General features: G+C 44.1%; 1 protein-coding gene across 5 annotated transcripts in view; it reads right to left on the reverse strand.

Annotated features, from left to right (window-relative positions):
- Window positions 1-7,804, reverse strand: part of hivep1 (HIVEP zinc finger 1) — a 42,768-nt gene extending 34,964 nt beyond the window's left edge. Inside the window, exons 1-2 of one of the 5 annotated variants that reach the window (XM_056399024.1) lie at window positions 7,719-7,804; window positions 5,769-5,909 (exon numbers count right to left, since the gene is read on the reverse strand). In XM_056399024.1, the coding sequence (XP_056254999.1) occupies window positions 5,769-5,808 (40 nt within the window). In that variant the 5' untranslated portion in view covers window positions 5,809-5,909; window positions 7,719-7,804. Of the gene's footprint in view, window positions 1-5,768; window positions 5,910-6,606; window positions 7,429-7,464; window positions 7,600-7,681 lie in introns of those variants that run through there. The other 4 variants (XM_056399022.1, XM_056399021.1, XM_056399023.1 and 1 more) reach the window with 4 other exon arrangements.
- Between the last annotated feature and the right edge of the window lie 6,509 nt (window positions 7,805-14,313).

Consider the following 14,313-nt stretch of genomic DNA (forward strand, 5'->3'; position numbering starts at 1 on the left):
AGTCTTCTGCTCACTGACCTCACAGCATCTGTATCATGGTTTTCTACTGTGTTCACATTTTCTAGCTGCAGGTTCTAAAAGGTAAAATAAATCCTGTCTTACCTGTCTGTCACTCAGGTGTTAGATTCTCCTCCTTCTTGGAAAGATGAAATTTTCAAAGGTGACTTCACACGTTTCTTTCTCCGTGTGAATGGAAATAAACGCTGTGAAGATCTGACGGAGACAGATTCAGACTGAACGATAGTGAAGAGTTTTCAAACACACTCAGCAGGAGTTTCAAGGTGTTTTGTTGCAGCAGTGACGTGTTTTCATTGGTCGACCGGTCAGTTCCATGTTTCCAGTTGTTTTTACATTTTTCTACATTTTGTTTAAAAAGGAGAAATTCCCACTTTTTTTTTTTTTTTTTAACTGTATTTGAACCTCACACACCACTGATTCTGTAAATACAAGATAAAATATTAAACTTACAGCTTATTTATTTATTAGCAGGTGGAATTTATGTGTGAAACCACAGACCTTTGTCTGTTTAAATGGAAACCCCCAACAAGTTGGTTGGTTTGATTACGTGGTGCACCTGAATGCAGCAACTTTAATCTCACTTTAAACACTGAGAAACGTTCGTGACACAGAAAATAAAGTTTAAACTGACTTTTCTAAAGGTTAATATTTCATATATTACATTATTTCTCATTGACAGCTCTGCAGCAGAGAGAACGTCTGAAACACTGAGGACATTTTAATTTCAACTGTATTTAAATTCAGGATTCATAGTTTGATGAATTGTTTTCATTCAGTTTCTGAGCAGCTGCAGAATCCGTTGCTTTCTGATCCTCATGATTCAGCGTGTTTGTAAATCAGCCGATAGAAGCTTCACTTCATCCCCACGTCACATCAGCAGAACTACACCACAACAACATCCCAGAGCAAAGACGACGACTTAAGTCTGAGGAAAGTTTCCTTAAAATCCACTATCAAGTGCTAATGCCAGCAAACAAACAGTCTCCATGGAAACATGAATTTTACTGCTGTAAAATCTTTCATTGCTGCAAATGCCTTAACGTTTTTTCCTTAACAAAGGAAACCTTTTAAGTAATTCTGTGCAACAGCCTTAAGTAACTCCCTCAGCTGAGGAAAAATTCAACCTAAAGTTCAGACTTAAGTATAAAACTTAAGGTGTTTTGTGCAGCTGGCTCTGAGACAGACTGACAGACAAACTACCAGCAAAATGAATTAATGATATAAAACGTTTAGGGCTATTGTGGGTGATAGGGACCAGGAGAGGGGGGGTAAATAATCATTTAAATACACCTCATCCACCTGGAGGTCAGGTTGCAGCATCATCAGACATCCATCAGACAAAACCTCATCCTCAGACACCTGATAACAGCACAATGAACAATAAATAACAATAAAAAGTTTTTATTATTCATCTTGAATATTAATGTTGAAGGTGGGGGGGTGTCGTGTGCACAGCTGCCCTCTGCCCCCTTGGTGACAGGTCTCAGCAGTGAGAACTATATTATGATGTATTTCTGCTGATGTGCAGAGTGTGTGTGTGTGTGTGTGTGTGTGTGTGTGTGTGTGTGTGTGTGTGTGTGTGTGTGTGTGTGTGTGTGTGTGTGAGAGAGAGAGAGAAGGGGAAACACTGTAGCTGCTTAGAGACCAGCTGTCTGAGGAGAGTAAATAGAGACTGAGGGGAGGGGCTCAGGAGTTCCTGACTTCCTGCATCGTTGCCCACAAACTGCGTCATAGGATCATTCCACACACACACACACACACACACACACACACACACACACACACACACACACACGTTTGCTGCACCAAGACAAAGTTTTATTTTATGAAGAGTTTAATGAGCCACTGAACACCTGAGAGAGTTTCTTTCCTCACGTCTGATCAGAGAAAAAAAGGATCAGAAAATAAAATATCTTAATAAATCATCAGGTGATTCCTGTGTCTCTGTTTACTGTTGTGATGGTTCATTATGATCCAGACTAAAATACAGACAGGAACTCTCCCAGAGATCCATGAACACTGACTCAGTTCCTTCCTCTCTGCTGGTTGTCACCACTTCATCAGATTCACTTCATCAATCTACAGCAATACAGTTGTTTCCAGAGGATTTCTCAGTGTTGTAAGTTGCAGCAGGTCAGACTGTGTTCATACGACAGTCCATTGTGTCTTTGTGTCTTTGTGTCTTTGTGTCCTCTGACAGGACAAAGTGTGTCAAGTCAGAAAAGGTGAGTGTGGTTTCTTCTCCACAGAGCGCTGCCAAGCGTCCAGGTTTCCATCATCCAGCCAAAACTGAATGTAACAGCACCTTTACATCCTAACTCAGATTAATTACTGCTACATTATTAAGAAAACACTGTGTTAAAGGCTCGTTTAGCTTCGACACAGTCTGATTAAGCGTCATGGTGTGATGGCTGCAGGGCAGAGTGAGGAGGCTCTCTGAGTTTCCAAGAAAACACATTCTCCACAGCAGAGTTTAAGCATGTGATAGCATACCATGAAATTAGCATTTCCTGTCTGATGAAAGAAAAGCCTTGAGTGTAGAAGAGGTGATGAACTGGGTCAAAAGTCACAACGAGACGCACCAATGTCTCAACAAGTCAGAAGAAGATCAGGAAATGAGCTGAGAGCTGAACACCACCACGCACCCAGACATTTCATCAGAACTGGAAACAAAGACTCACGTCAACTTCACAGGTCTGAGACCGACGGGAGCCGCAGTATGATTTAACAACAGTCGATCACAGACTACAAAGAGACAGAAAACAAGCACAAAGAGACAAAACAACAAAGAGACTAAACCACAAAGAAATGCGAGACGAGATATGTCACTGAACAAGTAGCCCCCCCTTCTTTCATGTAAAAGCCCTTGCCCCTGAATTTAAGTTCGTCCATCCCAGTCCCGTGACCGTGTCCCAGTCTTTTCACCCTGACATAAACCCAGAGTCTCTGCAGCTCCACTCACAAACTGTCTCCATTAAAAATAGAAGCAGAGTCATTTGGCCGTTTCCTCGTCCTCTGTAATGTTCTGTTCTGAAACTTAATTATTTATGTTGTTGGGTTAAATAAGCTGAGTGAAAACACACAGCGAACAGGAAGTGTTGGGATGATAAATAAACAGAGGGAGTCACAGACAGGAGGAGATCTGCTGTGAGCGGGGGAATGGCAGCGATGCACAGTTTCACACCCAGCATGCAACGCTGCACATTCAGATCTGTGAACTGAGAACGTCTGTTGACACGTGAATCTGTCACTTCTCACCATAACACCAGATCCTTCGAGCCAATCGGTGCTCTGTATGAGCAGAGGGATGCTGTGGTGTCAATATGCTTCCACATGCTGCCAGTCCCGTCACAGTCCATGTGTCCCTTTAATGCAGCTCCTTATTCCTCAGTCAGAGCAGCAGCCATGTTGTTTTCAGCTCATCTCATTCTCATGGACTCAGAAACACTTCACTCCGACTCAAGGAGGAACTGATCACCGGGCTTAAAGCAAGGAAAAGTTCTGTGACTGAAGTGTGTGTGTGTGTGTGTGTGGTGTGTGTGGTGGTGTGTGTGGGGGGGGGGGGGGGGTCAGCTGCAGATGGATGACAGCTGTGGTGCAGATCATGACCTGTTTCAGAAAGACAGGAACATCAAATCTAAAGGTTTCTAAATGTGAACCTGAGAGAAAAATGCATCATCCACCCCCCATCACCCCCCCATCATCTACCCCCCATCATCTACCCCCCATCATCCACCCCCCATCACCCCCCCATCATCTACCCCCCATCATCCACCACCATCATCTACCCCCCATCATCCACCCCAATCATCTACTCCCATCACCCCCCCATCATCCACTCCCCATCATCCACCCCCCCAATCATCTACCCCCGTCACCCCCCCAGTCCTCAGAGGGAAACCAGAGTCTGTAACTGTGTCCAACAACAACAGCATGTGTCCTGCTGGAGCCTCGTTCCTGGTCTCTGAGCAGCGAACGAGACGTAACACACTGACTGTTGTAAAGCTCTGACACATTGGTCCAAAAGATTGATGAGGATCTGAAAACAAAAGCAACAGCCTGTTCACTGCAGAGCTTTCTCAAAGTGGCGTGGTCACGTGTTTTATTGATCCGACACTTCACTGAGCCGACGTGTCAACAGAGGTTTTTATGAACAAAGTGGGTCTACTGGATTCATACAAAATATAGGCTGGGATTAGATTTTGGTGGCTAAAGGTCAAAGGTCAAGGTCAGTGTGACTTCACAAAACACTTTTTATCCATAACTCTAGACTTCATACACACGGTTATTATTTCCTATGACTCTGGATAAACAGGACGTGACCTGAGACTAGTCTGAGAGGAGATCCGAGCTGCTTTTAAACGAATATACTCACGTCTGCGTTAAATATAAAAGTTATCACTGCGTTGGAGGATGAGTGGCTTCATTAGCTGCAACAGCAAAAAGTGACGGAGTTAAGGTGCTTCAGGAAGGAAGGAGGAGATTGGACCGAACTCTGCAGGAGGATCAGTGAAGATTCACCTCAGGTTGTTTCTGACTGAAGTTATAAAGTCACTCCGAACCTTTATCACACCTGCAGCCGCTGTGTGACACTGAGGGAGACCTGATGACGTTCATACGTTTTCATCAGCGAGAACCAGAGAAGAAGTTTAATGTGAGGAAAGTTCATATGTGTAGATGTGAATTAATGCTTCTAGTCATCAATCACCTTCAAGCCAATCAACTGTGGTTAATACTCTGGGAGAAGCACTGTGTGCTGTGTAGTGAAGCCCCGCCTCCCACCAACAGGCCGCCAAAACAACAACATGTTGCCGCGTGGAACTTTGACAGTGAGAGAGACTGAGAGAACGAACGTCGCTGACTGACACGATAAAACACCGTTTACAGTCTGAATCCTCTTCTTTAGCTTGAATCATGAAACTGCTGATGATCTGAGACATACTGCCTTTTACTGATTAGACTATTTACACTCTTTAGCTTGTTGAATAATAATATTTATTCAGTCTGCTAATAATAACCACTAAACCAGCTGCTGTAACTGATCAGCATCGGCCGTGGATCAGCTGATCTCAGGACGTTGTATTGTTGTGTTGTTGTGTAGAGTACTGTGAAGATCTGTGCTTGTGTTGTTAACATCAAACCTGTACAGACCCCAGGAAGAAGAGCTGCAGCAATGAAAAAGCTAACGGGGATCTAAACAAACAAACAAACAAACTACCCATAATGCCACTCTCTGTAGAAGACCATGTGACACTGAGACTTCCTCCATTCAAAAACAATATCTGATGTTATGAACATGTGTTGGAGCTTTAATATCACATGACATCATATTCAGCCGACACAGTTCCTGTCACCCAGCTGATATAAACAGTGATGTCATCTGTTGTCTGAACTCACACAGCTCATACAAGAGGCTGAAGAACTGTATTTAAACAGAAGAAGAAGAAGACGACAACACGACAAACCCATGTGAACTAGAACCAGAGAAACGTCACAGGTGAAGCTCAACTCAACCGATTCACTCCTGAGTTGTTTTTATCAATGAGTTTGATCAAGTCGTTTTCAGTATTTCATCACATCACCATGACAAACGTTACTGCAAGAACCACCTGCCAGAGACAGAAAGCACCTGCTCTGATCTAAAACATGTCCCTCAGTCAACAAGTGTTTCCATGACGACACATCAGGTCACGTATGACTTTAACCAGGAGACACAGCTCAGGTGGAACAGGAGGAGTCATGACACTCACCTTTCAGGTTCTTGGGGTTGTTCTGTTTGGTGCGCGGCATCTTCCCGCCTCAGTTCACAGGTGCATCTTGGAGAAAGTGGTTTCTGACACTGGACCTTGAGATGAGCAGAGTCCTGATCCTGATCCACAGTCCAGGTTCATCTACACACAGACACACACACACACACACACAGATCAATAAGGCTCTATGCTGCAGCTGTCTGAGTCCAGGACAGAAACGCTGATTGACTTTAGTCCTGGAACAGGTGCCGTCACCCCCCCCCCCCCCCCCCCCCCCTCTGAGCGGCTCTGTATGTGCAGTGTGGACTATACTGGCTATACTGTCTGCTGTCAGAGGGAGGAGGTGAGAATATGCCCCCCCCAGCTGCTATCTGCCACTCTGATCTCATACAACAGACAGAGGTGGATTATGGGAAACGTGTGATTGACATGTCAGATGATGCAGAGCTGCTCTCACTGAGACGAGTGTCAGCGCTGACAACCACGCAAACACTGAAGTCCTGTGTGTGTGTGTGTGTGTGTGTGTGTGTGTGTGGCTGAAGTTGATGCTGCTCTTTCATTAGTCAGATCAGCAGTGTGAGACAGACAGGTGGATGCTGAGGAGTGTTGAAAGGTGTTGAAGTCATTGGTGCTGCTGCCTGATAAACAACCACAGAAGAAGAAGTCACTTCTGCACAGACAGGAAGTCATGAATAAATATCTCATCATTTTTCTTGTCCTTGCGTCATCTCCACCATCACGTCCTCACTACACCTGTAACCTGCTGCAGGAACCGCCCCCCCCCCCCATTACATAACACTTACTACAACTGGATGATGATTTCTCTCTGTACACTTACAGCTACATGTGACGCCAGGGTAATGACATCATCATCTCACGGTGGATGTCGGCTCAGTGTGCAGCGGCAGGTCGAGCTGAAGTCACGCGACAGAAACAGAAGAGATGCTCACCTGGATCCTGCAGCGGTGCACAGCGCGGGAAAGGCGGAGGAGGGAGACTTGCACATCTTCTCTGGCAGTCTGTGTGAGCGTGTGTGTGCAGATATCTGAGGAAACACCCTGACGCTGACAGCAGCGCGGTGATTCAGCTGCAACGTTATGTCCTGAACCCGGTGCAGCCGCCGTTCACCTGCAAGTGACTGATGACTTCCGTTCACACCTGAGGATCAGCCACAGGCGTTATGTAAAGGCAGAGCGGCGCGCGCTGCCGCTGTGTGACATAATTAATCAGACTGACAGATGAATATAAAGCGATGCGGAACTGAATCTGATGCACGGACGTTAGCGCCAAATCCGCCGCGTGCAGTGACTGTGAACACGGCGCGGACTGAGAGGAACCACCGGGTTTAACTGCAGGGATGAAGTCAGCAAAAACAATGCGTGGGAATAGCGTATTCTGCTCCCGCTGCAACACGTGAACGCCCTGTACGAGAGGGCGGAGCCAGGGAAAACCCCTCACTGTCTCTGACCGCTTCCCCTTTATCCAACAAAACCCTCAGCCCGGAGCTACACATGCACGTCTACCCAGCGTGAACACATGAACACATGAACACATGAACACACGAGCTCACTGCAGCGCTGCCTCACCCGCTCATCACAGCAGAATAAAGCAGCGGAGCTCAACTTGTCTCCTCGGCTCGGTTTGCTGCACAAGAAAAAAACACACAACACTGCGCCAAAAAAATAGTCCAGCTCACCTGCCTGTTCCCGCTCAGAGCGGACTACCACCCCGCTCAGAGTTCACGGTTCACACCGGACGACAGACACACGGCGGCAGCGACAGCAGCATGTCCGACTGAGGCTGCAGCGACCGACAGCGACCTATATCACTGACAGACCCCGCTCCGGCGGCGGCTCCAAACACACGCAAGAAAACAAAACGAGCGCACACAGAGCGGATGTATTCATACTCACAGGTGCAGTTTTGGCTACTGTCAGGGTTGTAACACACCTTTTAGTGTAAGGAGGGAGGGGGGGGCACAGCTCTATATTTTCTCCCTTCACCTTGTCGCTCACTTTCTATTGCAGGAAACAGACAGGCCCACTGACGTCAGCGGGGGTCCCGTCTCCGCCTCCCAACCAGGAGGTCTCCTCTCCGGGCAGAGGGGGGATCCCGACGGCCGCGCCGCCACCACACGCCCCGATGACTCCTCCTCCTCCTGACACCGGAGCCAGAATCTCACCCACGTCTTCATCCACATTCACCGAGGAGCACCTCCTCCTCTTCCTCCTCCCTACCCTCCTTTCTCTGTAAGAGTCGCTTCCATTCCATGCATGATCGTGTCGTTTGTCGCGACTCCCCCCTCCTTGCTGGACCCCCACCACCCTCTCTTCTGCACATAGTTTAGGACTGACGGTTTTCCCGGAGGTTCCTTGTTGTCAGGTCACGTTGTGCCCCTCCGCCACTAACAGCCGGGCTTTCCCATGAACGAACCCGCAGCAGGGACGTAACAGCGGGTCTCTGTGCTTCAGGACCGCGGCCTGTGGTTGTAAATAATGAAGATGGATGAACTGCGGCCGAACAAGCACTCACATAAACAAAGCAGGACTAGTTCATGGGATTTGTCCTCCTATATAACCATGTGATTGACCTGTAACTGTCCAGGGCTTCACCTGCTTCAGTTTGAGAATCTTAAAGGCATTTTTACACCAGATAAAATACTGTTTAATACCTGTTTGTTTTTTTTGTTTTAATTTAATTTTTTTTTTTATTGTACCTGATATAAATATTGTCAATATTGTCTCAGAACCCCCCCCAAAAAAAAACAAACAAAAAAGCAAAAAACAAACATCAAGCATAAAAAAAAAACAGTGTAAATTATGATAATTGTTTGTATTTATATTTATATTTTGTATTAACTTGAATTTAACTAAGGTAAAGGTTGTTGTTTTTTACAGTACAAGTAGTAGTAGTAGTAGTAGTAGTAGTACATGCTAATGCATCTATCTAAATACAAAAGATATAAATGCAATAGCCTATATTCTTGTTATAGTATCTAAATGTTATTATTAACATTACTACTGTGCTAATGCCATTGACATGTAGCTGTCATATTATCCATCCACCTAGATACAGAGTTCATTTGCATACAGCAAATAAAAGCGTTTCATTTTCATCCTCACTTGCATATATCAGTAACCCGTATCTTGCTAACTGGCAGAATGCTAACTGACAGAATGCTAACTGGCAGAATGCTAACTGACAGAATGCTAAATGACAGAATGCTAACTGACAAAATGCTAAACGACAGAATGCTAACTGACAGTCATTAATCAAACCAAAGGAGCAGTGGACTAAAAGAAACATTTGTCTCTTCCAGACTCCTCAGTCACAGACACATTCTGTCTTCTTCCTGTTGATGGAGCAACGAAACTGCTAGCTAATGTCATTTTAATGGCGAGCTAGCTATGAGCTAGTTGAGCTAGCCAACTGAAGCTCTGCTAGCAAATTAAATATTTACCTCCAGTGTTAAACATGTGTCACTGCCATCATCACATGATCTGTCCCAATGTTCTGCAGTTAGCAAAACATATTAGTTTACATTGTGTCCCCAGTTTCTGTGGCTAAACTATCAAACAAGTAGCTACACTGTTGCACCTGTTTGCACCTGCAGGCTGACAGGAAGGATATCTGTGAAACTGATGCAATTATTGTCTTTCAACCAGATGAGAACTTCACTACGTATACATTTCTATATCTACCTCTACATTTGAAAAGACAGTTGAACGTGCGGCTGGTTTAGGTGATGTTTCAAAATGACCTTTGTGTCTTCACGCCTACATTTTCACTTGTGTTTCCCCGAGTTTAACTCATATTTTCCACAGTAGCTTCATGAGCTTAATGAGCCCTTTAATCTCAAAGCTTCAGCCGACTCCCACAGCACACTGCATTAAATAAAGTTTCTGCGAACAAGACGATTATTATTTGATTCTATTTAATTGTGTTGCTTTGTTGCTATCTTCATGTCGTTAGCAGCAGAAGAAATGGCAGCCGTTAGCCTGGGTGCACGGGTGTGTCAACCCAAAGGCAAATGTAATATGTGTACATGTATTGAATTTCCATATATGAAATATATGTACATATGAAGTAAAATAATATATATATAGTTTATGCATGTAGAAATCACAGCTGGAACCTATTAGAAAGTGGAACAATTTAATAATGTCATGTAATGAAATATATATAAAACATATGTTTATGTATATATGCTCTTATTGCAAATATACTGTATGTTCATATTATATATGAAAATATAAAAGATAGTTAAATTCAATAAGAAATTAATAAGAGAATCATATAGAAACACCGAATTTTAGTAAGTACTTTAAGTATGTTGTTTACATATATTTGCATTTTATGATTTCACATGATATAAACGTTTATCTTCATATACCTAGGGGATGTATGTATGTGATAACAATATATAAGATATATTATATTTCTGTATGGGCAGTGCCAACATCCCATGTTGTTATTTTTATCTTGTATTGCTGGTCTGCGTTGAGACTGTGACAGCACATGAAAAAGGTTTTTTTACCTCATAGTCAGAAATAACTTTCAGTAACTGAGTAAATAAAATAAATAGTTTTAAGCTGGAATCTGCCCTTTATCACAGAGCAACAATAACGCTCAGCAATTTAATGTTATTGTGCATGAGAAAGAATCACAGAACAATCAGCTCAATATCAACAAGCTGTTTCAATGTTAAAAAGGCTGGTTTGTGTTGGATTGAATCTTGATGACCCAGATTGAACAGAGACTGATTCAGTCGCTGCGGAGACGAGCTGAGAAACTCTGTCACCCACAGAAACTTTACTGCAGTGAAGCAGATCTCCCCATTAATAAGTGATTGTGTGACAGCCGCCCACCATCATATCACAGGCTTCCTGCAGACTGCAGAGTGGGACTCCTGCCTCACTCCAGCTTTATGACTCACCTGCTTCTACTGCAACTTCTTTAAATGGCACATTTGAATAGTGGAAGATTTTTTGTGTGTTGTCTTTTCACAGGAATCTGAAGATTGATGCAGCCTTTCTGTTTTTATTCTGTATGAATGAATGAATGAATGAATGAGGGTTTAATGCATGATTCAGTTCCTCTCTGTCAATTAATATGAAGTGAACTGTTGTGACTGAAGCCCCTCATTTTCTCTACGAACAATTTCTGCTGTCTCTGTTCACCCACGTACAAATGGAGATGTTTTTGGTTTTTCAGTGCAGGATGAAAAAGAGGGGAAGTGTGTGTGTGTGTGTGTGTGTGTGTGTGTGTGTGTGTGTGTGTTTTTACATAACCACATTCTTCCTGAGAAGACAGCTTGTTTGCTTTGAGCTGATGTGATGCCAAGAGCAGAACAATCGTTTATTAATTGAGCCTCAGCTGCTCAGAGTCGAGTCACTGAGCTCGGATCAAATCAGAGTTTCTGTGGTTTTCACTTGGACCGGATCCATCTGTGTCTTTAAGGTTCAGCAGAAACCTGGTGCTGCTCTGAGTAGATCTACAGTCACGAAGTCCTCAGTCCTTCACCCCCCCCCCCAATAATAATTCACCTCTTGAATGAATCACTGAATGAATTTCCTCTGTTGATCCTCAGCTGTATTCCTGAGAGAGGCAGATCTTCACAGCCACAGGAGGAAAGTGGAGGATTTCTTGGTCAGTTTTTACAGTGATGAACGTGGCAGATGTAACTCTCAATAATTCACAGCGAGTCTTTGACTTATCATGAGCAGAAAGCCGGTATAATCTGACCTTTTAATGTTTCCTCACATTCACTTTAAAAAGCTTTTAAAGGCACTTGATGGCTACACACACAATGTTGTGCAAAGACTGAGGCTAAAGCTACAGGTTGTAAAAAGGAGCAGGATGTTTGTGTGTTGAAGGGTCGAGCAAGTATTTTATAAAAATGAAATTCTTTTTCTATTGGATCTGATCCTTTTGCAAATGTAATGTAACAGGACAGAAGAGCTACCACGGCTGTGATCTATTGGATGCAGCAGTCCTGAACAGTCCTGGACCAGGTCCTGGGTCTAGCTGCAGGTCTTCTCAGATGCAGATTCCTCCATGTTTCTCTGTTTCTTTATAGTTGATTGTTACTGTAGTTTCTGTTTCCTCACTTCAGGATCCTCCTGAGGTTTCTGTCTTCACGTGAGAGTCATGTACAGATTGTAAAACCTTTTGACGTGATGTTGGGCTGTTTAAATAAAAGTTGACTCGACCTTCATGTTTTTATTCCTCTGCACCGGCCGCAGTCAGAGCGGCCATTTTGTTTCCAGGTTGTCCGTCCGTCTCATTCTCGTGGACACGATATCTCAGAAACACCTGGAAAGAAATTCTTCAGATTTGGGACAAACATTCACGTGGACTGAAGGATGAACTGATTAGATTTTGTTGAGTAAAGGGCAAAGGTCAAGGTCAGTGTAACCTCACAAAACACTTTTTAGCCATTACTCAAGACTTCACAGCAATTATGACAAAATGTCACACAAATATTTAATATTTTCTGTGACTGGAAAAACAGGAAGTAACCTGGGACGAGTCTGAGTGGAGGAGCAGATTGTAGCTACAGATAATATAGATCAGAGTGTCTGTGCTCTCTGAGTGTCTGGGTCTTTCTCTATTCAGATCTCCTGACGTTCCTCTGTCAGCTCATTCTTTGTCAGAGCAGCATTATAATCACAGTTTGCTCATATTATAAGAAGGGGACTTCCTCACTGCCCCCACAGCAGTGACAGTGAATGGCAGCAGGGCTATTAATATCCTGGAGTGGATACAGAGAATCACACAGCTGCCCAGCTCCTCAACAATAGGCTCTGTGTGGAGGGAGGGAGGTCTCTGCTGTTGGTGTGTTTGTGTCCTGTGTAATGTTCACAGGCTGTTTCTCCATCTCTGTTTCCCTTCGTATCACAAATAGAGTATTCAGGAGGGAGAGTGTCGTCTTTCTGTTGGCACGTGAGGCATTTGGATAAACACTGATGTTGTCAGGTATTTATAGGTGGCGTCCTTTCACACCCGTAAAGTCTCGTGCTGTCACTGTCATTAGTATCAATAAAGTTTTTTGAATCAGGAAACAGAAAAACTGCAGGTTTGGTTTCAGTAACATGTTTGTTTCTGTGTGTGTGTGTGTGTGTGTGTGTGTGTGTGTGTGTGAGTGTGTGTGTGTGTGAGTGTGTGTGTGTGGTGTGTGTGTGAGTGTGTGTGTGTGTGAGTGTGTGTGTGTGTGTGTGTGTGTGAGTGTGTGTGTGTGTGTGTGTGTGTGTGTGAGTGTGTGTGTGTGTGTGTGAGTGTGTGTGTGTGTGTGTGTGTGTGTGTGTGTGTGTGTGTGTGAGTGTGTGTGTGTGTGTGAGTGTGTGTGTGTGAGTGTGTGTGTGTGTGTGTGTGTGTGTGTGAGTGTGTGTGTGTGTGTGTGTGTGTGTGTGTGTGTGTGTGTGTGTGTGTGTGTGTGTGTGTGTGTGTGTGTGTGTGTGAGTGAGTGTGTCCGCACTGATAGAAGCTGGTGTGTGATCACATTGCTGGATGCTTTGTTTACATCACTCCATATGATGTTACATAACTGAGGCTGTTGCCGTGGCAACCCCAAGACTCCACCCCCCTCCCCAGCCATGTCGGCCATGACGGCTCCCCACGCTGCTGTTTGATAAACAAATTAAACATTTACCAGATTTTACAAGCTGCTCTGAACCAGTCTGTGATTTATGGCCATCATCACAGCTCAGACTGTTCAGTGTAATGTTGAATGGGAGACAGTCAGTCAGTCAGTCAGTCAGTCAGTCAGTGTGAGCAGTCAGCTCACAGCTGAAGGTCAGAAGCTTCCCGCTCCTTCAGCTACAGCAACACGAGCAGCTTCATATAAACAGCTGGTCTCTGTGTTGAAGAGCAGCTCTGAGTCTGACTCAAAGATCCATTCACACCTGACTGACTGACTGACTGCCTGACTGTCTGACTGACTGACTGACTGACTGACTGACTGTCTGACTGTCTGACTGTCTGACTGTCTGACTGTCTGACTGACTGATTGACTGACTGACTGACTGTCTGTCTGTCTGACTGACTGATTGATTGTCCACCCAACCAGCTTCAGGCCCAGGAGGCAGATATCCATTAAATCCACACTACTACATTTTCGTTTTAAAACTCATCTCTTTTGCTGCATCTTCATGTTTTCAAGCACCAAAACTGGCCCCGTTTTATAACTCTGGGGTGGTGTTTTATTTTGAAAACTCTGGGGTTGTGTTTTATTTTGAAAACTCTGGGGTTGTGTTTTATTTTGAAAACTCTGGGGTTGTGTTTTATTTTGAAAACTCTGGGGTTGTGTTTTATTTTGAAAACTCTGGGGTTGTGTTTTATTTTGAAAACTCTGGGGTGGTGTTTTATTTTGAAAACTCTGGGGTTGTGTTTTATTTTGAAAACTCTGAGGTTGATTTTATTTTGAAAACTCTGTTGTTGTGTTTTATTTTGAAAACTCTGGGGTTGTGTTTTATTTTGAAAACTCTGGGGTTGTGTTGTAGTCTGGACAGAAACTGAGACCTTTGTAAACAATGAGGTCACATCC

The sequence above is a fragment of the Seriola aureovittata genome, chromosome 16 (genome assembly GCF_021018895.1).
Source record: "Seriola aureovittata isolate HTS-2021-v1 ecotype China chromosome 16, ASM2101889v1, whole genome shotgun sequence".
Taxonomy (NCBI): Eukaryota; Metazoa; Chordata; class Actinopteri; order Carangiformes; family Carangidae; genus Seriola; species Seriola aureovittata.